We start from the raw sequence: 22548 nt of genomic DNA, 5'->3' as shown, positions 1-22548 counted from the left end.
AGGCACACAAATATCTGTAACTCTGTGCATGCAAGCAAGCAACAAGCCTAACACAATTGCTTCTCCAGCTTGAGTAATCCATTTTGCACTTGGAATAGCTTGGGCAGCCTTCAGCATGAATCCAGAGCAATGTCACATGTGGTGTGTACCGGAGCACCCTGAACACTTTGCTGCTGCACTTCACTGCAGCAACCATAATTCATAAATATATTAAAAAAACACATTTGCAGGAAGAAGGGAAAACACAGAGGCCTAGTGATATTTTACTTGTGAAGATCTGCTTTTGTAGGCTAGGATATTTGTATTATAATTATGACACCATCAGAAACAATGCCAGATATGAAGCATTGTATGTTCGGAAGTATAAGGGCAGAGATTCAGAGGGAATCACCTGAAAGGCCTTCTGTTACAAATCATATGCTGTATCAAAAAGATGAGTTAATCACATTTTGTCTACATGCACTCCCTGACATGCACGGCATTTCTGGATACCCTGAAGGAATACAGAACTGATGTCTGTCCTGTTGTAGGAAATTCCTGGGACGATTCTTGTCGGCTAACAGTAACCACTTAATTAACGTAAATACCAAATTTTGGTTTCAAAAAGAGAGTCTGCTTTGGAACAGTCTGGAACTAACCGACGTTTCACAAAATGGGCCATTCACTTTGTCGTTCTAAACACCTGCACACGGTCGTTACGGTGCAAACACCGCAGAGCAGGGAAGTGCCCTTTCCCCCGTGGAAGTCTACCTGGAAACCCACCTCCTGGAGACAGGTGGAAGAACACAGGGGGTGCCGCCTCCGCCACCACCACCCGGCGACACCCGCCCTCCCCGCCCCTTCGCCCCCTCCAACGGCCGCCGTGGCCCCTCACGCACCCGCCGCTGCCTGCTGCCCTCCTCGCACGGCCGGCAACACCGGCAGCGGGCAGCCGCTGCGCTGCTCATGGGGAAGGATTAATTTAACCAGTTAATTCCGCCCCCCCGCCGAGAGGTGGGGGAGGGTACACGCGCGTTGCTAGGGGTGCCGGAGGAGCACCCAGAAAGTTGCAGAAGAGGGGCAGGGAGAAGGGGGCTGACCAGGCGCTCGGGGGAGCGGCTGCCGGCGCCGCGCTGACAGCCCGGGGGGCAGCTACTCACACGGAAGCGGCCGTTACGCCCACCCGCCGCCAACGTCTGGTAGAGGCGGGGGGAGAGAGGAAAGGGATAAACTTTGAACTTAGCTGGGGGGTGGGTGGGGAGCTGCATGGATGCCGCTTTCCCTCAGGGCTTGCTCGCAGCCCCCCGCACGCTGTAGGGCGGCCGCTGACAGAGGAACCGCCGCGCCGCTTCCTGCGCCGCCGGCCATGGTGCGTGTGGGGCGCGGGGCTCAGCCCGGCCCCTGAGAGCGGCGCCTCGCCCCCGCCCTCCGGGCTGCTGCCGCCGTCCTCCCTGCGCCTCCACCTGCCTCTCTGCTTCGCCGCTGCCGACCTGAGCCGTTGGGCATCGGCTTCTCTTCGCGCTGCAGCCTGCCCGACATGGAGCCGTCCGCGGGAAGCCTCCGGGAGTGAGTCCCGCTTTCCGACCCACCTGCTGGCCGCCCCCTCGGCGCCCGCGCTTGCTCCGATGGAGCCGGACGAGACGCCGCTTGCCGCCCCGAAGACCATGGTGCTTATGCTGAGGAAAGTTCGCAAGAGGCGGGAGATGCTGCTGCAGCAGCTGGGCTTCATCTGCGCCATCCTCTTCTTCGCCTGGTGCATGTCCAGCCTGCTCTCCAGACTGGGTGAGTGGCTGTGGCGGCGGGACCGGGGACGCGGGCAGGGCCGGGAGGGCGGCTGGAGCGGCCGGGGGTTGGCGGGGTCAAGCGTCCGCGGCTGTTCGCGTTTTGAGTTTCTCCGTGGAAATACCCCAGCGGGCGGGCGAGGCGGAGGAGCGGCGCGGGTTCCTCAGGAGAAACCCCCGTGCCGGGCAGGTGCGCGGCCGCAGCCCCGGGGACAAGAGGCAGCGGCGTCTCTGGCGCCTGGTGGCCAAGGGCTTCCCAGCACCGATCCCGCCCGGGAGACGTCCCGCCGGCATCTCGGGGGGCTTCAGGTCGGGAATCAAAGGGCAATCATGGGCCAGCTGTGTGCCAGGTAACGTCCCTGATGTAGTTTCTCTCCTGCCTGTGCATCAGTGCTGAGTCCTCTCCAGCCGCTTGTGGTCCCTTCTGCAACTTCGGGCCATCTTTCATTTTAGGTTGTAAGCCTCCAGCAGCTACAAGTGCTGTTATTTTTGTTTTGTTTTGTTTTGTTTTCTCCATCTTCTTCCACCCTCCTCCCCTTCCCCCCACACCCCGAGTGGATTTGACAGAAAATCCTGTATTTTAAGCAAGGAACAGTGCTAATCTCATGTTTTATAAGAGAGTCTGTTGCATCCTTTGTGCAAGTGCCCTGTCGGTAAACTGATGTATTTATAATTAACTACATAGCTCCCTTTTTATTATTATTATGTTTTTCCTGCCTCCTGGCACAGTTCGGGCTGTAAGCATGCAGCTTCAGGCCCGCTTCTTGCAATATGCTTTGCATCCCTCAGATATGAAGGCTAAGGTTGCTGGGACAGCACTCTAGGTAGAACTGCCAACAGTCCTCGAGGCTTTAAGAACAACATCTAACTAAGCCCAGATTCTACATCCATGTTTAATATAAGAAAATCAGAATTCAGCAGAATTAGGGTGGGTCATCTGCTTAAAATAAAGCTGAAATTAAAATGTGTGCTTTACGGGAAGAAAAATCTGGTGGGACTTTCTAATGCTTATGTGCTCAAACTATTGCTGAGGTTGTTTGAGATACATCTAGGATGGCAATGAGCTTTCCATGTAAGAATTCAGTGTCTTAGACCATATTAGCATATTGCTCATCTTAGAACTTTCAACTGTCTTTTTTCTTAATTGTGGTTTTAGAGTATACTGTTGCTTTATTTATTTATTTGTTTGTTTGTCATGCCTTTGTTTTTTCTTTTTTTTTTTTTCTTCTCCCTTGCACCAGCTATTTTCATAAACTTACTGGCTTGTAAAAGCAAGTAATTGGGGTATGATTATGTTTACATAGTTATTTTTTGTTGTTGTTGCAGATAAGTTTTTAAAAACTTTTTTTTTAGGTTTGCATTAAAAATATTATGACTAGTGAAAGTTTTTAATCTCTTGGGTTATCAACTAAATCCCTCATAACCTGATTTTTGATGGTAGGCTGCATCAGGTAGGTTTTTTTTTTCAGCTGGCTAATTTACAGTATATTGGATCTGTGAACACTGATTGTCTGTTCTCTAAGTTTCTTAAAATTGTGCCATCAGATTATTTTAGCAAATACTCTAGCCAAACTAACGTCCAAGCTAGATTTATTTTGCAAGAGTTGCTGTAGCAAGGCACAAGCATTACATGATGGGTGAATATAAACTCTAAGATCAGCCATAGAAGAATTTTTGTTATTATAATATGTTCATTTGAAATGGATAATGTTGAGATGGAAGTGATTTAATTAAGGGGTTCTATTCTTCTTTTGATTATTATAATTGCATACCCTGCGTTATCATAAGTGCTCCTTCTGTACTCTATTCAGCAAGTTCCATTGACAATGCTTCTGGAATATGAGTTTAGGCAAAGCTCCACTGACTTCTAAAGAAGTTTGTTTTTCTTAAGACTTGTGGGGTTTCACAGTGTAGTTATTTTCCATTTTCCTTGACAAGTTATGCAGGGATCGATATTGTCAAGTATACCCAACACTGAAAAGATCAGCCCCTAGACTCAGAATAAACCAAAATGTAACTGGAACATGTCCATATGCGTTTTTATTTTTTGATAAATCAGTAACGTAACATGTGCAAGTGCATATGACTAAATGGAAGTGTGATTGTTGCTTATATCAGCATAGCTGGGCTGGTTTCATCTATAGGAACTGTTAAGTGTTGAGTTTCACAGGTGCAGGCTTCAGTGTTTGCTTGCTGCGGAATATTTTCCTGTTGGGGGTCACAGCTGGGCATTCTCAGAGACAGGTATCCTGATAGCCAGAATGTGTGAAGAGCTCTGCACCATCATAGCTGGTTTCACCCTTTGTAGCTAGGAGCACCTCTCATATGTGTGTTGGCGTGCACCCCACTCACACCTTGATTTTGCTGCGTTCACATGCTGATGGTCTGTCCATGCTTGTTGCTAGTAGGGGCATATAGTCCAGTTAAGATGATGCGGGAAAAAAAATTAGTGACAGCGAGCATAACCTCTTTCTATTTAATATAGGCCAAGAATCAACTGTTGCTGACAGACGTGTTATGTCAGAAATATGGAGGAATAGAAAGTTGATGGAATCATCTAATTGGACATCTGAACTTAACTGTACAGAGCCAGGTAAGATGGGAAAACTTCGCGATGTCTTATAAGCTCTTGAGATGTTTTGTGTAGTGCTGTCATGACCAAGCTGCAGTGATATGTTAGGGTAAACATAAAAGTGTCCAACTTAAAAAACAGCAGGACTCTTTCATTTGGAAATAAGGTTTACTGTGCTATATAATGCCATGACTTTATCAAAGCTAAAAGTTAATGTTATGATATAAGAATGTCTTGGGGTCATTATGGGACTTCTGCTGGCAATATTCTTTAATTTTGTTTCTTTCGGTGATTTTTCCTGTCTAGCTGATGCTGAACTGGCAATAGAGGTGTAGTCTTCTTGAAACTATGGGTAGCTAAACATGCAGTGTTTGAGATGCCATCTGAGCACAGTGATTTGTGTTCATTAGTGTTATACGTTTAATCACGTTTTGCTAGTTTAATGATAAACAATATGTTCAGAACAGGTATTTATATTGTGTGGAGGGGGATGATGAGGTAACTAAAATGGAAACCCTGGAATCCATTTTACTTCAGGGTATCTAGCCTGGCCATGAGATAATAATTGATTAAGGTCAGGGATAGATGACGCATTTTAATATCAGTGTTAGTCCACAATGCGTTCATCTTCCCATCTGTCTTTCCACTGTGTATTTCCTTTCACTCCCTCCATGCCTCTGTGTGGTTTACGGTGCGTGGGAGATGAGACATTTTGCCAATGACACTAGCCAAATGAATTTAAAGTTTAGATTTTTATTTTTATTTTTTTTTTTTTAAATGACTCTTATCAACTAGGGGATGACAGCAGAGCCTGTGCCTTCTTGCAGACAGTGACAGCGTGAGTTCTGGGATGCTGCCCCAGTCACTAGAAGAGGTTGGAGCAGTACTCTCCTTCCCTAAGTTACATGGTTATTGCAATGCTGAGGCACCTGTTGTATCGATTGAGGAACACTACTGTGCTTTCATGCTTCTAAGAGAGGAGTGGAAGAACATTAAGCAAAGAACATGGGTCCAAAAGCTTTATCTGTATCATCTGGATGTCCAAGAGCTTCTCTGTACTCCTGTTAAGAACTTTGTGGGTTAGTTTGCTGTTGTCTGCATCTGTAACTTCATGATGCTGTTGATTTTTCTGTCAAAGTTGTTCACAGACAAGAAAGAAGAAACAAATGACCTTTTGGAAACATGTAATTATTCTTTGTGAATAGTCAGAAAATACTATTGTTTCCCTCTCCTCTTTAATTTTTCTCCACATATGTGGTTGCACCAATGTGATCGTGTCTGAACACATACCTTGCAGCACACTTGAAGCCAAGCCAACAAAGGCCACAAAATCATAGAAGCTGGATCAGAAAGATGCCCATCAATGTTCTTGATGGGGATTTCCATTTAGCATGAATGAGAACTTTTTCACAATGATATGATGAAACTGCCAAGGGAAAACATATGCTTATGTGTAAATTGGAATACCAGGAGCAGTGCTGACTTCTCCAGATGTTTAGAGCAAATAGGTCAGCTCCCTCCAGTCCTCTAAAATTGTGAGGTTAGTTTAAGAACAATTGGAATAAATAAATACAGCCAGGTCATTTTGATGTGCTTTCTGAAATTCAGGTCTTTGAGGTGCACTTTTTTCTGTAACCACAAGAGCTGGACACAAGAGAGGCTGAGATATGCTTCAGGATGCTGAGGTTTTAAGAAAAATATCATGAGACTCTTATTAAATTAGTGATTTCTAGTCACGATGCTAGAATTAGCCTTTCCTTTTAAAGGTTTTCCCTCTGGTAGAACACAGATTTAAAGATCAAATATGTCACAGGATTGCAATTGTAGCTTTTTTTTTCAGTTGCGTCCTGTTATTCTGCAGTTATGTACAGTTTATCTCTGCATCTTCTGCAACCGAAGGGGGGATTTAGATGCTGCAAGAGTCACTAGATGTAAGATAGCTGCAAATAAAGGGAGCATCTGAAAAATACCTGAAATTCATGTTTGTTGGACAGGAATGGGTCTGTAAGAACCCATAATCGTTACTGCTCTGTAACAACTTCTGTAGATTTGTGATTTTTTTTGGGGGGTGGAAGGGATAGGGCAGGGGTGGTCTGGTTTGCCTGCCACCTGTGCCCCCAGCTTATCTGGTAGCCAAACATCAAGATTTGCTCTACAATGAGAAGAAGGTACAATGACCTAAAACCTCTCAAAAAGAAGCAAGTAGCACAGCTCATCTCCATGAGAGTGTAGCTTGTGTAACCCCATGATTATGTCTGGAGAAAGTAGTCCCAGGAAAGACAGAGAGACTTGATCAAGGTTGCATAGAAGATGGGTGAGAGAATGTGGTTTTCAGTCATATGCTTATCCCTGTGTAATGAAAGTCACAGGAATGTGCTGTCAAACACTCTAAATGGCTGGACTTTATTTCTGGTCATTTTTTTTAATCTAAAGAACAGATAGTTAATATGGATATATATTGTATGAATATAGTGTTGTCTGTAGGATCCTTTGTGAGAAGTATAATAGTTATTTTTATGTATGTCCTTTCTGTATCTGCCTTAAGCACAAATGCATGGATGTGTATATGGTATATAGCAGCTTTCTTATGTTATATAAATGTTTTTCTGTGTGTTTTTAGGATACAAGAACTTCATACCACCTTGGGAAATACAGGTTCTTGCTGAGAGCCTGTTAATCCTTTGTGTCATTGCAGTGCTATTGCTGTGTTCCCTTTTTATTAGCTTCCCACACAAGTCTGCAGCTTTACTTCCCTTTTCCCAGAGGCTTTCAACAAAGTTAATTTATTTACCACTTCACCCTCTTTTCCTGCTTGCATGCAAGTTAGAAAAAAATCCCCAGTTGTCAGAAATTGCAGTTATAGAAGTTTAAGACCATGAGAACCTTGTGGTTCATGACAGTGGTAAGAAAGGCTCACCCTTGGTAATATATCTTAGGAGAAAAACTCCATAAGCTTCTAGAAGTAATGTAAGAAGCCTGTGGAAGGTGCTGTCTGCTAGAAGCTCACATAGCCTACACTGTCTGAGATTGTCTCATTTACTGAAGTAGATCTTTTTATATTGTGTTCTTCTGGAAAACATCAATGCTTCTAGGGCAATTGTATCAGAAGAGAAAAAACTTTGAAGTGTTGGCAATGCAGCTTCAAATAACAACCCTCAGGCTCTGACAAGGGAAAGAAAAATACATATATGTGTTTGTATATTATATATGAATATATATAGATAGAGAGAGGAGGAAGGATTTTCTGACCTTTGGAGGTTAGAGAGACTGATATTAATGTATATCTTAAGAGGTGGTACACTTTTTCTGATAGTAACTATTCCACAGTCATAAGGCGGTATAGATACTATCTATTCCATAACAGCAGCAAAGGAACTGTAGGTCACATGCAGGTGGGAGGTAGAGTGTTTGTGAGCACCAAGCCACCCTCAGTTTAGTCTGGACTAAGAAAAAGTCTTCACCAAAGTTAATGTACTCTGTGGCATCTTTCCATTGAAGACCATTCCTGGCTTGAAACTTCCCCTTTGCTGGAAGCTCCTTTGCCAGGAAAAGATTCAGATCTTTATATTGTCCTGGAGCCAGGCTGGAGAGCTTATAGATTGTCTATAGAAAGCTCCAGACTTCAAAAATATCATGAGAGCCTGAAATTTTTGAATTAGGAACCTTGTGCTCATTTCATATTAACTCTTCAGAGGGCTGCTGTGGGTGTCCCTCTTTGAGGGAAACCAAACTACCTTTTTGTTGTCTCTGAAAACTTTTCCTGGGTAAATTTCTGTGGGAGGAGGTGTTGATCTGACCCTCACTTAAAGCAGAGAGATCAGGAAGAGGGATAGTAGTTGTCTCTAGCATCTTAACAGATCTCATTAGTTTATGACTGATTTTTTTTTTGTCTTACCCAAGCTCTTGCTTCCATCTACCATCAGCTTACTAGCTTGCAGTGCCATCTGCCCAGCAAGTCTGATTTATAGCTTCTCTGCTCCAATGGCTTTGCCTGTTGTTTAAAAATGTTCCTATGACTCCATGTCCTCCAGGACTCCAAGGAACGTTTTCAGAGCAATTACAAGCTTGGGTGACTGCATGGTGCAAAATTTCTAACCATGTGACACCACTGGGTTGTGTTAGGCTGCTAAAGTAGCTGATCTGGACTCCTTTCTATTGTTAATATTTTCAAGTAATCTCTGTATACAGTACAGAAAATGTTTAAACTACTTGCTGTGAATTAAAAATTTATCAGAATATATTTCCAGTAGTCTTCTGACACTAGTTAGTGAGTTGCCTTGAAACTGGAAGAGTCAGTGGGTTCTCTGCCCAGTGGTTTGTCAGGTGTGGACAGTTCATGAGCTACATTGATTTTAAATAGCTGGGGATTTGTTTCAAGTGTGCTCCTCCCATTGTTATCAGTGGGTAAAGATGAATTGTGGGCTGGGGGAAAGGCAGGGGTAGCATTTATTTCTGAGCCATGCTGCCTTTTTACTTTAGAATTAAAAGGCTCACTGTAGCAATGCTTTCTGTTCTTGCAGTGACAGAAAAAGAATCACTCTGTACAGTGAAATGAAGTGTTTCTCAGCAGCATATGTATAACTGAGTTCTGAGTCAGGATCAAAAGTCATTAAGTGTCTATATTTTACACTGTTAGTTATAACCTTGGGGACTCATGTAGGATGTGATACGTTGTACAGAAACTGCAGAAGACAGTTTTGTTAACATATCATAGAAATTACAAGAGGCTGTTACTTTTTCTGCAAAAATCAATGATGGTGTTCTCAATGCCTAGGGAAGGTAGAACTGACTCTTAAAGTAATTTTCCAAAAGGACAGAAGAAGCTTGTACATTTGTTGTGAAGACACTCTAGGGAGAATCGATTTCCATCAATTTTATTTAACAAACATTGTGCTTAGTTAAATGCATCATTCTTAATATGCTGGATTGATGTGTACTTTTTTCCTTCATCCTTATAGACACCTTAATATGTAAAACATAAACTTTGTGTAATAAATGCTGATCTAAACATATGTTGTTGCTGGTAGAATACATCATTTTGTGCTGATGTAAATTCACTTTGAACAATGTGATAATACATATTTCCTTTAAACAATGTGCTCATGATCTTCCCTAGATCAAACGTCCATTCTGTAGCAGGGATAAATGCCTTAGACCCCCACATTTAAGGAGGTGGTATTAATAATTTCACTGTTACCCTTGTTTCATGAACAGTCTACATTGGTAAGCTCAGCATAACCTGCAATTCTCTTATTATGCATTCATACAGGATGCATAGTAAGGTGCAACTGTTGTAGTATGATAGATTTATTGATTATGCATACATTTTGATTTAAAATGTTTCTTTACTACAATTTCTTAACCCTCAAAGACCAGGAAATTTACCAACCCTAAGTATCCTGTTGTTATGTTGTTCCAAAAGGAAATGAAAATGAAGAAAGATTTAAGAAAATTTTTCTTAGTTGCTTTATGCATATGGTATTCACATAACATAGAGGTGCAGTGTCCAGCGTGTGTGTATATATATGCACAGATGCATATGTTTATGTAGTGGAAGGAGTTACCAACCAGCTAGCGTGTAGCTTATTGCTGTAGGCACTTGTCATATGCTTGTGGAGTTTTATTTGTTTTGGGTTGGTTTTGGGCTGTTCCTCACTCCAGTGTGTCTGTGCTCACTCTTGTCTCTGTAGATGCTGAGCGGTAAACTTTATTGATTGTGATCTCACTTGAATGGTTTCTGTTTCCAGGGGCAGATAGATGTGAGACAATTTAAAACCACTTTTAGTGGACTAGTTGAGGGCAAATGACAAATGTTTAATGGCAAGCTTTTCTTGAGTGGCTTCCAAGGTCTCCTAATAAAAATTCACACCTAGATTTAGGTTGAACTTCTGATACTCTTTGTCTGGCTTATTGATGTGGGTGTTAAAAGGGTTGGCAGGTAGATGTCATTGAAGTTAATTGGGGTTTATTTATTTTATTTTTTTTGTGAACCAGTTTAGGAAATGTGCTTTTTTTGAAGCTAGAATAGAAAAAAATAACCAACCTTCTCTCTGAGCTGTTCATTTTCTAGTAGTGTATTAATGCTGACATCCAAAATAGTAGAAAGAGATGAGACAAACATCTCTCTGTGCTTTGGCTCAACCTGCCAGCAGCATCCCCTGGAGAGCTGAGAACAGAAAGCGAACTCCAGGGTAATTTATCCATTTCCCCAGGTCTAGGTGCCAAGTTTGCAGGAAGTGGTTTAACACACAGTAAATAAGTGTCTGACAAAAATGCCACTTAGAGATGTAGTAAACAAGGGCAAAAGAAACAAAAATAAATACTATTTAATATAGTACTGTATATTCTTAAACCTGATAAAAATGTTACTTGATATGATCTTTATTTCATATGACTTAGATTTCTATATAGATGATTTTGGTCCAGTTGAAGTGCACTGTGTGTAAGCTAAGTCTTTGCTCTGAAACCAAGAAGCAGGCTTGAAACAAAAACTGGTATTTCTAAAATGTTGCAAATGTTGCAAGAGTGATAGAGAAACTTGAGGTTTGGAACTGGGTGGTAGAAAACATAAGATTATCCAGTCATGGAGCCTGGAGTTGGTGAAAGGGACGCAAAGATATGAGTGGAGAGAGGCTGAATTTGGATAATGAGCCATGGGAGAATCATGGGAATAGCAGGGCAAGGAGGCAGGCCCTGGGGAGTGGTAAGCAGTGGTACTGATAAAAGATGTATGAAAAATCAAAATGTGGTGAGAAGTTTGGTTTTGGTTGGGCAATGAAACTAGAAAGAAAAGGAAGTCTCTAAAAAGGGCTTAAGTTACAAAAGGGCTACCTTTTACAGTTGTGTTTGGCACATAAAACTGGAAGCATTCACAATTTATATTGATTTTTTGATTTATTTTTTAGTGTTGTGTGGGGTGTGATGGGTTTGTTGTTGTTGTTTGGTTGTTTTAAGCATAGATTGCGTATCAAGGAGGAACATTTTCAGAGCTTGTAGTAATGACGCCATCTAGATATAAAGTCATCTAGAAAGCTTCACCAAAACCTGACCCTCCTTAGCCTCAGCTGTCTCTCTGAGTTGCAGTGTTTGTTTTGAGGGTTAAAATGACTGATTTAAAAATACACTTAGGCACAACATGGAATTTCATTGGAGTATATTAATTTTAAACTTTGTTCTGCTGATATTTCTGATAAGAACCCTCATAAGTTAATTATTTTTTCATAGGTTATGAAATTTTATTATACATATCTATTACTGTATTCATTACTACCAATGACTTTTTACAGAATAGATGTGGTTATCCACCCAGCAGGCTGAAAATATTCCATGAACCTGTTGACAATTCAACTGGCATCACTCTTGTTCTACAGGAAGGCAAGACCTTCAGGCAATAAAGGGTGATGGTTTCCTTTATTCTTTAAAGTTGACAGACATTATAGTAGAAAATGTAATAGCCTTTGAATCTGAGTCAAATTCATTCCTGCTGGGACTCTACTGATAAGTTGAAGTACAGCAGAGCAGATACTTCAGGTGGAACACAAGGTACATGTATATGAGCTCATTCAATTGTTTCCTTTATTTACAGCATTAAATTAATGGTTTAATGTTAATGACAGGTGCTGCATTAACAATCTTGAGAGAGTGACATTCTGTACCCCTGGTGGGGAATAGTGGCAAATGTGCCTTCTTGTGAACAAGAAGATAATTTAGCCTCTGCCTGTGCAGTTTCCATACATACTTGCTTGTTGGACTGTTCTCGGAGATTGCCAAAACCTGATGAATTATTTTTCCCTTGCATATGATGTACTGACTTGTTCAGTGGGTTGAAGGTAATATGACTGGATCTGTTGCACAGATCTATTAAACCTTTGAATAGCAAGATGTAAATATTCACAGATGGTGGGAAACATTTAAACTTTGGGAATGGTAAAGTTAAAATAGATGAAACTTATGTTTAGAAGCTCAAAGAGCTGAAATAGAGAAAGTAGATTTATTTATTTTTTTTCATTTACTGTGCTTCAGCATGTGCTTTGAATTTTGTAAGTTCCTAACCCAAAACACAGACTCATTAAGAGAGAGGCGTTTATTCTTTCAGTGTTCTGGGACCACATCCACACTGGTGTGCACTGCCTTAACTCCACTATGTCATTAAAACCCTGACAGTTTACAGCAGGTGAGGTTGCGCCCTACAGATTTGATGCTGGATGGTGAGATGCTGTTTCTGGTTTAGTTCTTTGGTGAGAATCTTCTCTCTTTAAATACTTTTCATGCCTTCATAAAGGTTGCGTTCTTTGCCGATAATGTCACGCTTCCTTAAATCCCTTCGCAGGATTTTTGGCTGCTGTTGCCTAAAATTGTAAGGCTCTTTCTTACCTTCTTAAAGCCTTTCACAAGTCTTCCCCTTCGCTCTTGCTGCTAGCCTTTGCTTCCTTTACCTGCACTGAAACTTTGAGATGAGTTTCCAATGTCCATTTGCCTTTTCTTGTTATTTTTATGTAGCCTCTTACAGATGTGAAAGAAACTATCTGGAATATTATAATTCTCTCCTTTTTTGAATCTCACTTAATGAACCATGAGCATTGTGGTGCTCTCAGGAGATTGGCCAGCCAGGATTGGCTAGACAGGGAAGAAGTCAGAGCTAGCACGTTAATTAGTCCTCTTTCAGTTGTGCACAGAAGTTTTGCTGGTTGAGGGTGGAGGGAGACGAGGAGGGTCCCTGCAGAGCTGTAGTGTTGTTTGTCCTTGTGAGATGCAGTGGCAGCCCCTAAGAGCACCTAATGGAAATGGAAGAGGAAAAAGAAGATTGAAAAAGGCAGAGTGGCTTGCCCAAAGTCTGCAGAGGGGGTCCATTTTTTTTCCTCCTGTTAGTCATAAATTGTAGCCATACTAAGTTCACTGAGCCCGGAGCTGTTGCTCCATTGCCTCTCCGCTCTCCCTCTTGCTCACCTCATAATGACTTGACTCTTACTGTGCTTTTTTTCATGAGAAATGTAGCTTTTCAGAACAGGATGTTTTTTCCCCCCACTGTATATCTTTACAAAGCCTAAAATGAGGCACCAAGTCTAGGCACTAGTATAAATGGGTCAAGGATAAACCCAGGACTGCTTCAGTATGATGAATGTTTGTGATTTCCAGTGATATCTAAAGGTTGTCAAGTGAAGTATCCATCTTGCCTCTGGGAAGTAAAGTGGTTACCACTTCCCAGCCCGTTATGCCAGGTAGCTGAATGCTATATTACAGAGCAATTATCATTTCTCCTTCTCTTCCACTTAGAGGGAGAAGGACTGATGGAGGAACCTTGGAAGTTATAGAACTTCTCAGTTGCTCCCACAAGGGGGTGAGGAGATGCCTGCCCAGCCCATCTGTGGGCAGGTTGCCATCTACAGAGAATGGAGATGAAAAATTGTGACTAGGGAAGTAGCGGGTCCGTGCTGCAGTGATGGTTCTACCTCTGGGGAATGTGTTCTTGGGACCACTGTGTGAGAAGGACTGTCGAAAATACCAACACTCCTGTGCCATACCAGGCATAAAATGAGCAACTCTTGTTGCTTACAGACTGAAACAGAAGGAAATAGTCCAGCAGTATTTTCTAATGTGTGAGTAAACCTGTGTTTGTGCCTGACTCAAAGGTTTTTGAGGGGAGGGGAGGTGTTGTCTTGGCCATAACTGACTTATAAGGGAGTAAAAAGTACTTCAGATTTGAAGTTGATCAATTATGTTTTTTAATTTTGTTTGGTTTTACTATAGTTATTTGATTGTCTATGATTCTTTAGTAACAGCACCTGATAGGAGAGTTCTTCCTTGGAAAGACTATCTGGGACCGTCTCCAGAACTGCTTTAATCTGTGGATATTCAGGGCAACTAACTTTAGTAAGTACTACTTAGGTAATTAAAGGTTGGAGCTGGGCTGCTTTCTCTGCAAGACAACAGGCTGGTACAGGGAAATCAGTCAACTTGGTTCAAAGTTACCTTCTGTATAGCATGGAATTTGGTTGCAGACAACTCAGAGTTTGATTTTTCTGAGGTGTTACAGGGTTTTGCCAGTAGAAATAATATTACTCTTAATGTAGTCTTGGAGGTAGCAAAGCTAGCACAAATTGCTCATGTTGAAATTAGTATTTATAACTGTTTATGAAACAGTCACAATATCCATTTTGCACTCTGGTCTCAAATTTGCTTTAAAGAAATAATGCAGACTGGCTAAAGAATAATAATAATGAATAACAAAAAGTCACAGCTAAATAACTACTGGTGAAATTCTCTTTATTTGGTAACTGTTTTACCAGTTTGTACCCATAGATGTAGGTACAAGACCGATTTTCAAATGTAAGAGATGTTACATTGAAAAAAGTACAGTTGCTGTGATCATACAAATATTTCAGGTTCTTAAAAAGTACTATGTTCTACAAGCATAGTGGCTTTTGAAATCAGTCAGGTTTGGCAGAATTAGTGAAATTATTTGCGGAATCTTTTGGTTTTGTCGAGCACTTTCAAAATTCAATGTTTTCTCCCTCATTCCAGCCCCTGCAGGGTTGAATGCTATACAAATGCCACTAGCATTACTAATCACCTGGGATGAGATTGCAAGTGGAATGGGAATAATGATGCATGTACTATATTACTTCTTAAAGAATAAAATTGTCATCTTCACAACTAAAATTCTTCCCTTCTATCCAGTAACTGATTCCAAATATTTTGGTCCTGCTAGGTTGCTCACTGCAGACTGGAGTTGAGCAGAGCTGTGCAGCTCTGAGGAGAGATTGCACCTCTGCCAGATACTTTTTGACAGGTGCCCAGCTGTGCTCTGTGGGTCAATTCTGTCCTTCTCCAAAGGGTTTTCAGTTGTGAGGGCCAGCACATCTGATAACTTGTGGGAGAGATGAGGACCTCCTGTGTCCAGGTTGTTGGGTGGGAAGTGGCTGTGTCAGACAACATTGGTTGTGTGTCTGTGCTAATGTGTTTCACCTGTGACATCTCACTGTGTTCAGGCTGTAGTAGGGGCTGATATCTCATGATTCTGGAGTACCTACAGTCATGACCCCAAACTAACATTGATTATTATTATAAAAACCAGCTTATCATCTGTTTTGTATAGAAAACTAAGTTCAGTCACTGTACTAAGTGGAGAGAGTTTTGGGTTCATATTGTTTGGAGTTTTTACAACAGAATCTTGCTTCTCTTTTTGTAAATTACAGATAAGTTTGCCTTTTGCTTTAATGACTATTTTAATGCAGTAGCTGAAGTTTGTGTTCAATAGTTCTGTGACATGAAATGTACAGGGCTGCATGATAACCTTCTACACCAATCTTTGCTGCAAGAGACCTGGATTCAGTGTTTCAGCGTGGCACGGGGACCAGGAAATCCTCAATTGTAGCTGTGGCTGCTGCAGCAACTACCTTTGGTGATTTCCTCCTCTATTCCCTCACTGCGCAAAAAATTAATTAAGCACTAGTGGGGAACCTAGATCTCTTTATCCCTTCTACAAATATTATCCAGTTAGGTTGGGCTCTGAACATGAAAAGCATCTTTATAGTAGGAAGCCTTGTTCTCCACAGAGAATGAAGATGATCCTGGCTTTCCCAATGGTAGATTTGCACCTACTTAGATGCCACAGTATAAATTCTCATTTAGAGTGAGTGTAAATGTCATGTAGCTTGTCAGTGAGGCACCTGTTTCTTACCCTCACATTATTCAGTTAATTGCTCTGTTTTATTTTTTCCTCTGCAAAAATACCATGCCTCCTCCTCTACCTGTAAAATTAATGTTTTTAATGTGGTAAAAACAAATGGATTGCTTGTTTCAAAATAGTTTATCAGATTAGGTGTTTATAGGAGTAAAAATTCAAAGTTTTCCAGTCGTTGTGTTCCCAATTAATGCATTTGTATTCTGCTAGTAAGTATATTGGTATTTTAAGGATAAAATAGTAATTCTTTTACTGGGATAATTACTGAAAATTATCTTTCTCTTCTTTATGTAAATGGTGTAGCATACCCTTTAGTGACTTGCTATTTTAGTTGCATGATGGCTTTATACACTTAATCTTGGAGAGGCAACTGGGATCGTATTATTCAACAGCCATGGATAAAAGCCTCTTGCAATTACGAGATTAACCAGAGTTACACTATGTTTTGATTCTTCCTGAAGTCTGATATGTGAATACACGTGTGCTTTGACTGGATGTGTATTTGACTTTTTTATTTTCTCTCTTTTATTTTTTTTCCTTTTTTCTTTTTGCTTTAGAGATAAATTCTGTTAGCTGAAAGACTTTCAAATAATTTAAAAGACTTAAATTCCATGGGTGTTCCTTCAGATGCTGCTGAGTACCAGGCACCTTTACCACTGCAAAATAATAAAAACTAAGAAAAGAAATTTGACTTCACTGGCTGTTGAGCTGTATGGTCTATGTTTTATGAGAAAATAATTCGGATCATTTGATTTTCTTTGAAACAAACTAGGAAAAGGAGCGTGCTTCTTTTCCCTTCTGGGAAAATGTTCACTCTCCAATATATGAAGATAGAAACACATAATTAAAGTTGTGAGAAAAAGAATACTGTTGTGAGGTATTTGTTGGTGATAAAAATCTCTAAAAACCTTTCTTTTTGATTGGTCCTCCTTCTCCTCTCCTTCCCCAGCATTGTATTTATTTGTTCTTGACTAAAACATTTAGCTTTATGATGTAAAATAATTTTATGGGGGAAAATATCTGCTATTAATACTTCGGATGCTTGAAAACAGGATCAGGTTGGTTTTCATAAATCGGCACAGCTCGTATTTCTTGATGTTGTGTAACAGCTGTTGATGTGATGCTACAATTTAAACTTCAGAAAAAGCTGATTAGTGTAAACCTCCCACATAGCGTTGAGGACATGCTGGAGTGACATCTCAGCTGAAGCGAAATGACCCACACACACACAGTTACAATTCAGTATTACAGGAATAGTCCTAGCTCTCAAAGTTAATCTAAATGTATGGCTAGATTTAGAGGTTTGTGTGTGTTTGCTTTTGCTGTTTGGATTAATTTTTTTATTTAATTGACACCTTTTTTTGTTCACCTTTTGGTAACAGAACCCATGGAATGGAGCTTTGCAGATGAGGTACTAGCACACAAACAGCAGTCCGTGGAGGGGACAAAGTTACCTAGAACTGGAAGTTTGTTGCAATACCCCATACCACAGTGCATTCACTTCGGTTTGACAGGCAGATTCTTAAGTATACTCACACTGGATCTAATTAGTGATTTCACTTGGCTCACTTGAGCAAACATTCTGATTTAGTACAGCATTTATGCACAACTTTAAAAATAAACATGTAAGCAACCTGAAGTTTAAGTTGTGGATCCTTTCTGGAACTGAGACATTTAAATTGCTTTGAGTATCCATCAGGAAGGATCATTCATGCTTCAGCATGTGTGGGGACTTAGACTCATGCAGTAGTCAAAGTTATAGAGATTGGGTTTTTTTCCTTTTTCAAATGAATATTTTGGTCTTGTGGCCACACTGGCCCTTCCCAGGCTGCTGTTGAAATCAGTAGGACTTCTCCGTACCCAGCAGATGCAGCATTGGACTGCTTCATCTAGTGGAAGCTAGGATCTTGCTATTATTATTACATGCAAATATTACCTGCACGTAGGTCCTCTGATTTACATTAGGGATGATATACTCTTCAGAAGCACTGCTACTTGAAATGGGGAATGGAGATTTTTCTATGCCTTGTCTATTATATTTACATGATCAGTAAAGCTAGTGTGTGAGCTGACCATCGAATGACCTTTAAAAATGCAGCCTTTGGAGAGATGAAGAGGGATTTGTTAGTTGACAGATTTGTGCTAGCAAGCTCCAGGTTATTTACAGAAGTCTGGAATTTTGTGCTGTTGGATTTAAAGAATACCGTGTAATTCAGATCAAAGGCAAAGTATTAAAATCTTAATTCCACTGAGAAAAATATCCTTTATTTTGGTATTCTCAGAGACATTATTCTTAATTCGTGTTACTAATGTACCTTATAAAAGAGAAAATATTTAAAGTCTTCTCTTAATTTATTGTGAAGCCATTTTTCTTTCACAGCAGGACTACATAGCAGTCTGTGAAGCTTGTCATTTTAAACAGCTAAGCTCTGTTCTGATATTAAATTATACAAAATCACAGAGTTTGGTGTCAGGTGTTTGTATTTCCTCCACTTCTTACATAGCAAAATCACCAACATACTCAATTTTATCTTTAAAGTACTGAAATGTCCCTCTGTCATCAAGATGATTAGAAATCATGTAGGTAAGTAGGAGGGAAGGAGAGGAGCTGAGGGAAAGGACATTTCAAAACTATTATTGTTGCTCTTCAAGAAGAATGTTTAAATCAGTACAGGTGGAAGATGCTAAACTGGGTTTCTGTGGACTTTTACAACCAACTTAAAATTCATGGGTTATACATCTGAAAAAGATCACAGTGAAACTAATTTTTCTGGTGGAAAGCAAAGTAGCCATTGCTTGAAGTGTTTCCCTCTCAGTAAGGGAGGTGATGAAAATGAATTATTTCTAGGCAATGTTTGTATGCTATCTTTTGCATAGAAGTACCTTCAATCATGGTAGACTACTTTGGGTGGTAAAACAGGAACTGTAAATCTCTGTGCTTGAGGCTGTTTGTTGTCCTTGGGCTGTGGAAAAGTGCCAGATGATGTTAGCAAGTGTTGTATGTGGTCCAAATCACTGTGTCCTCCTTAAAAAATACTTTCTTTACCTGTGTCTGTGCATCCAAAGCTATGGAACTGTTACTGGCAGCTTAATAAAGCAATATCTTACTGTAGTGTGAGTTGTACCCCTGTCCATAAAAGCTATTTCTCTGGCAGTGAAATAATTGGATGTATTACTAAAAACTTATTGATTTCATTGTCATTAAAGCCAGTAAGGAAAATTCACTTGAACAGAAGAGGGCAATGGGGTGTAGAGTGGGATTTTAAGGGTGTCAATACTTAGACATAGATTCTTTGTGAAATCTTTAGAGTAAAGTTTCTTAGTTCTCTGGGTCTCAGCTGGAGTTAGATGTCTTTGGCAGTCTCACTAAGTGCATCCTTAGGTACCTCAACATCTTGGCACCTCAACAGTAAGGGAAAAGTTAAAGAAAACTTTCTGTCATGTTTTAGAAGAACTGGACTTTCTCACTGTAGTACCGTAGGTCTCTAGTCCCAAATCACAGCTGTCGCATGCCCAGTGAAGTCAGCGAGGCTTCTGAACCCCAAATGAGTTTTTGACAAGCACTTCTGGTAAGATTGGGTGAGATGCCCTCACTATAGAATCTTTCATGCCAAACACAAGGAGCCATTGAGATGGGGGACAGTAAAGCAGTAGAGAGCAAAAGAGACTGTAGGACAAACTCGTGGTCAAAAGTTTGCAGTTCTTGTGGAGCAGGCTGGGAAGTGCTGAATTGTTTTGCCTTGCTAGCAACACTTTCTCACTCATTTTGGACTGACTTATTAGTAAATGTGCAGATGTGCAAAACCGTTACACTGTAGGAATCAACTTTAGGTCTGCAGTTGAGATAGTTATAATCTGGTTTTTGTTGTTGTTTGTTTGTTTGTTTTAGGGAGAGGTGGTGCTCTCTTGAATTAGTGATCAGTGAGATGAGAGTGCGCTGGTCTGAACGCTGAAGGATTTAGGTTTAATGTTTTCAATGAAAATTGTGCGATAGTTGCTGTGGCTTATACTGAATTCAGTGAGATGTGTAAGGATGAGCGTACCTAATTATCTAGCCTCTGTAGGGGCTTTGTCAAGTTTTAATGCTGTTTTACCCTGTGACTAGAGAGTAGTGTTGCTCAGGTAAAAGCTAGTCTCCGCTTTTCCCAGATGAAGGTAGCTCTGCGCAGGTGAAATTGCCGAGGGAACCTGCAAGATAAACAGGGAGGTGCTGAATTCCTGCTTCCTCCAGGGATCAGTAACTGCTAGTGCAGACTTTCTGGATGGTTTCTTTAGACTTATTTACTCAAGTTCTATATTAGTCCTGGTTTAGCCCTAAATTTGGTGGTTCTGATCTAATCTTCCGTGTTGCAGGCCTCATTTATGGAGTTTGACTAAAAATACTTTTCTGTCTCACAAAAGTACCATGAAGTTGCACACATTAGACTGAGATGCCATGCTACAGTAATGAAAGTTGCAGAATACTACAAATAGAAAGTCATAACCATGGAAGACCCAATGCTAGGCAGTTATGTATACCCAAGATACACTTAAATTGTTTCTTAAAGTGAACATTACATTTGAAATAACTCCTCCCTGAAAATATTTAGTGACAAAATCACAGACTTTTCAAATGATGTACCAAATCTCATGCTATAGACATGGTATCTGCAAAATTAAAATAATATTCACCCATTCAAAAACAGTGATAGTTTTTTGTTGTTTTTTTTTCCTGATTGTTGAATATTTGGCTCTTTAGACAGTAGTGAGCGCCTACTGTTAAATGTTTAATTCCCTGTAATGCATATTATGTTGGTTGTTTATGACGAGAATAACTTCAATGTGACATTAGCCATTTAAAATTCAAACCATTAGTCATGTGGACCATGTCCGTCCACACTAGAGACAGGCATTCCAAATACTTTGCACACTGAGGGTCAGATGAATTTGGTGTATCTTGCTTTTCTGTTCTAAAACAAGCATCCTTCATAGTGTTATATGAGAGAATTACGATCTCCAGAGACACGGTTCTAAGTACGTTTTGTTAAAGGCCCAGCTAAGTTGGTAGAAACATGATTAACTTATTTCTTAATTTGCTGTTGTATTGTATTTCTTTACATTTTGCCCATGACTCTTCATTTTGCTTTGCTTTGTCTTAGGCTTTTGTGAATTGCTTCATTAAGAGACCCTTCTATTACAAATGTGATATTGGAAGAACTTGTGTATGTGTGAATTTGAAGGATGTTTAATTATCTCATAGGTGTTGCTGCAGGTGTTACTGCTCTGTCTCACAGAGCAAGTGACAAGGTGCATAGTGTTGCTGGACCTTTCCATTATCCATTTCTTATTGATTACATGTAGTAGAGGAAAGAAGTTCAGAAAGTAAAAATTAGGATCCTGTGCTTACTGTCACCATCTGCATATGGAGAATGTGATTTCAAAATGACAACTGGTTCTTTTTCCCAGGATCTGGCTTTCATATTGGACATTTGGAGTATTTTAGGGCTCTTGTCCTCTCCTTGCTCTTCCGGGATTGGCAGTTTACCCCTGAAATGTTGTTATAATAGAATGCTCTAAATGTACTTTTCCCACCAAGCAGACATTGCTGACCCCTTCCTCAAACATTGTTCCTTGCCAAATGTGTCCCGCAAGTTCCCTCAGCCAGGCAGCCCAGCTGCCACTGCTGCTGTCACCCACTGCTCCAGGCAGCAGCTCTGAAAACTGCACTGGAGGATTCAGTTCTTTAGAAGCCCAAGTCTATAGAAGCTGAAACTGTTTCTTAGACACTATACCATAAATTATCTTACGGAGTGTTGTCTTCTGCAGTGTACCTCTGAGTGCTTTATTTTATTGACTGACTGTACACACATAATCTACCAGTAGCAGCATTGCATATCTTGTTCTTAATATATCTTTTTAAATTCTGTATTTAAACAATTCCCAGTATTTATATTCTCACTGTACAGTATCACTAGCTCCTGTGTGGAATACCACTAAAATGTGGATGGATTGCAGGCTTTCTATGTGTCTCGCTGCTTATTGGTCTCACTTGCAAAGTGTATTACAGCTGAGTAGCTGAGATGGTAATTAGGCTTCATACTTTTGGGGCATGCATAGCAATACTTCTTCCATCCAAAGAACATAAACTGCAATAAACTTAGGGCACTTATTGTAGCGTGGATCTCTTTTTAACTAGAGGAGTTGAACTAAAAGAGTATATTTCATGGAAATTGGGATGAAATTGGGCCAGCACGAGAGACTGATGTGCAGTTCCTGCCTCTCTCCCTCTGCACTGACAGCTCCCTCTTGTGTTCACTTATTTATCTTATCCCTTTTTTGGGGAATGTCCATAACTTCCCAGTTCAGTGTATGAATACCCACGTGGTTCCATCCGTTCAGTAATATTAATATGTGTGTTCTAATGGAGTGTCTTTGACCAGAAAACAGAGATTATATATATTTTTTTTTCTGTAAGTATACATGTCTGCTGAAACATCAACGCTGAAATATTTTGTTCCCTTTCTTTATAGTCCTACCATGTTCTGTGTTCTTCC

At 40.6% G+C, this 22548-nt stretch overlaps 1 protein-coding gene across 4 annotated transcripts in view; it reads left to right on the top strand.

Annotated features, from left to right (window-relative positions):
* Positions 1 to 987: 987 nt before the first annotated feature.
* The window catches only part of SLC24A4 (solute carrier family 24 member 4), a 93590-nt gene continuing 72029 nt past the window's right edge, over positions 988 to 22548 (top strand). The window contains exons 1-2 of one of the 4 annotated variants that reach the window (XM_021292460.2): positions 988 to 1761; positions 4246 to 4353. In XM_021292460.2, the coding sequence (XP_021148135.2) occupies positions 1605 to 1761; positions 4246 to 4353 (265 nt within the window). In that variant the 5' untranslated portion in view covers positions 988 to 1604. Of the gene's footprint in view, positions 1762 to 1798; positions 2111 to 2670; positions 2689 to 4245; positions 4354 to 22548 lie in introns of those variants that run through there. The other 3 variants (XM_065063633.1, XM_065063635.1, XM_065063634.1) reach the window with 3 other exon arrangements.

Source organism: Columba livia, chromosome 5 (genome assembly GCF_036013475.1).
Source record: "Columba livia isolate bColLiv1 breed racing homer chromosome 5, bColLiv1.pat.W.v2, whole genome shotgun sequence".
NCBI classification, from domain to species: domain Eukaryota; kingdom Metazoa; phylum Chordata; class Aves; order Columbiformes; family Columbidae; genus Columba; species Columba livia.
The sequence above is the reverse complement of the archived record's forward strand: the minus strand, read 5'-3'. Positions and strand labels throughout refer to the sequence as shown.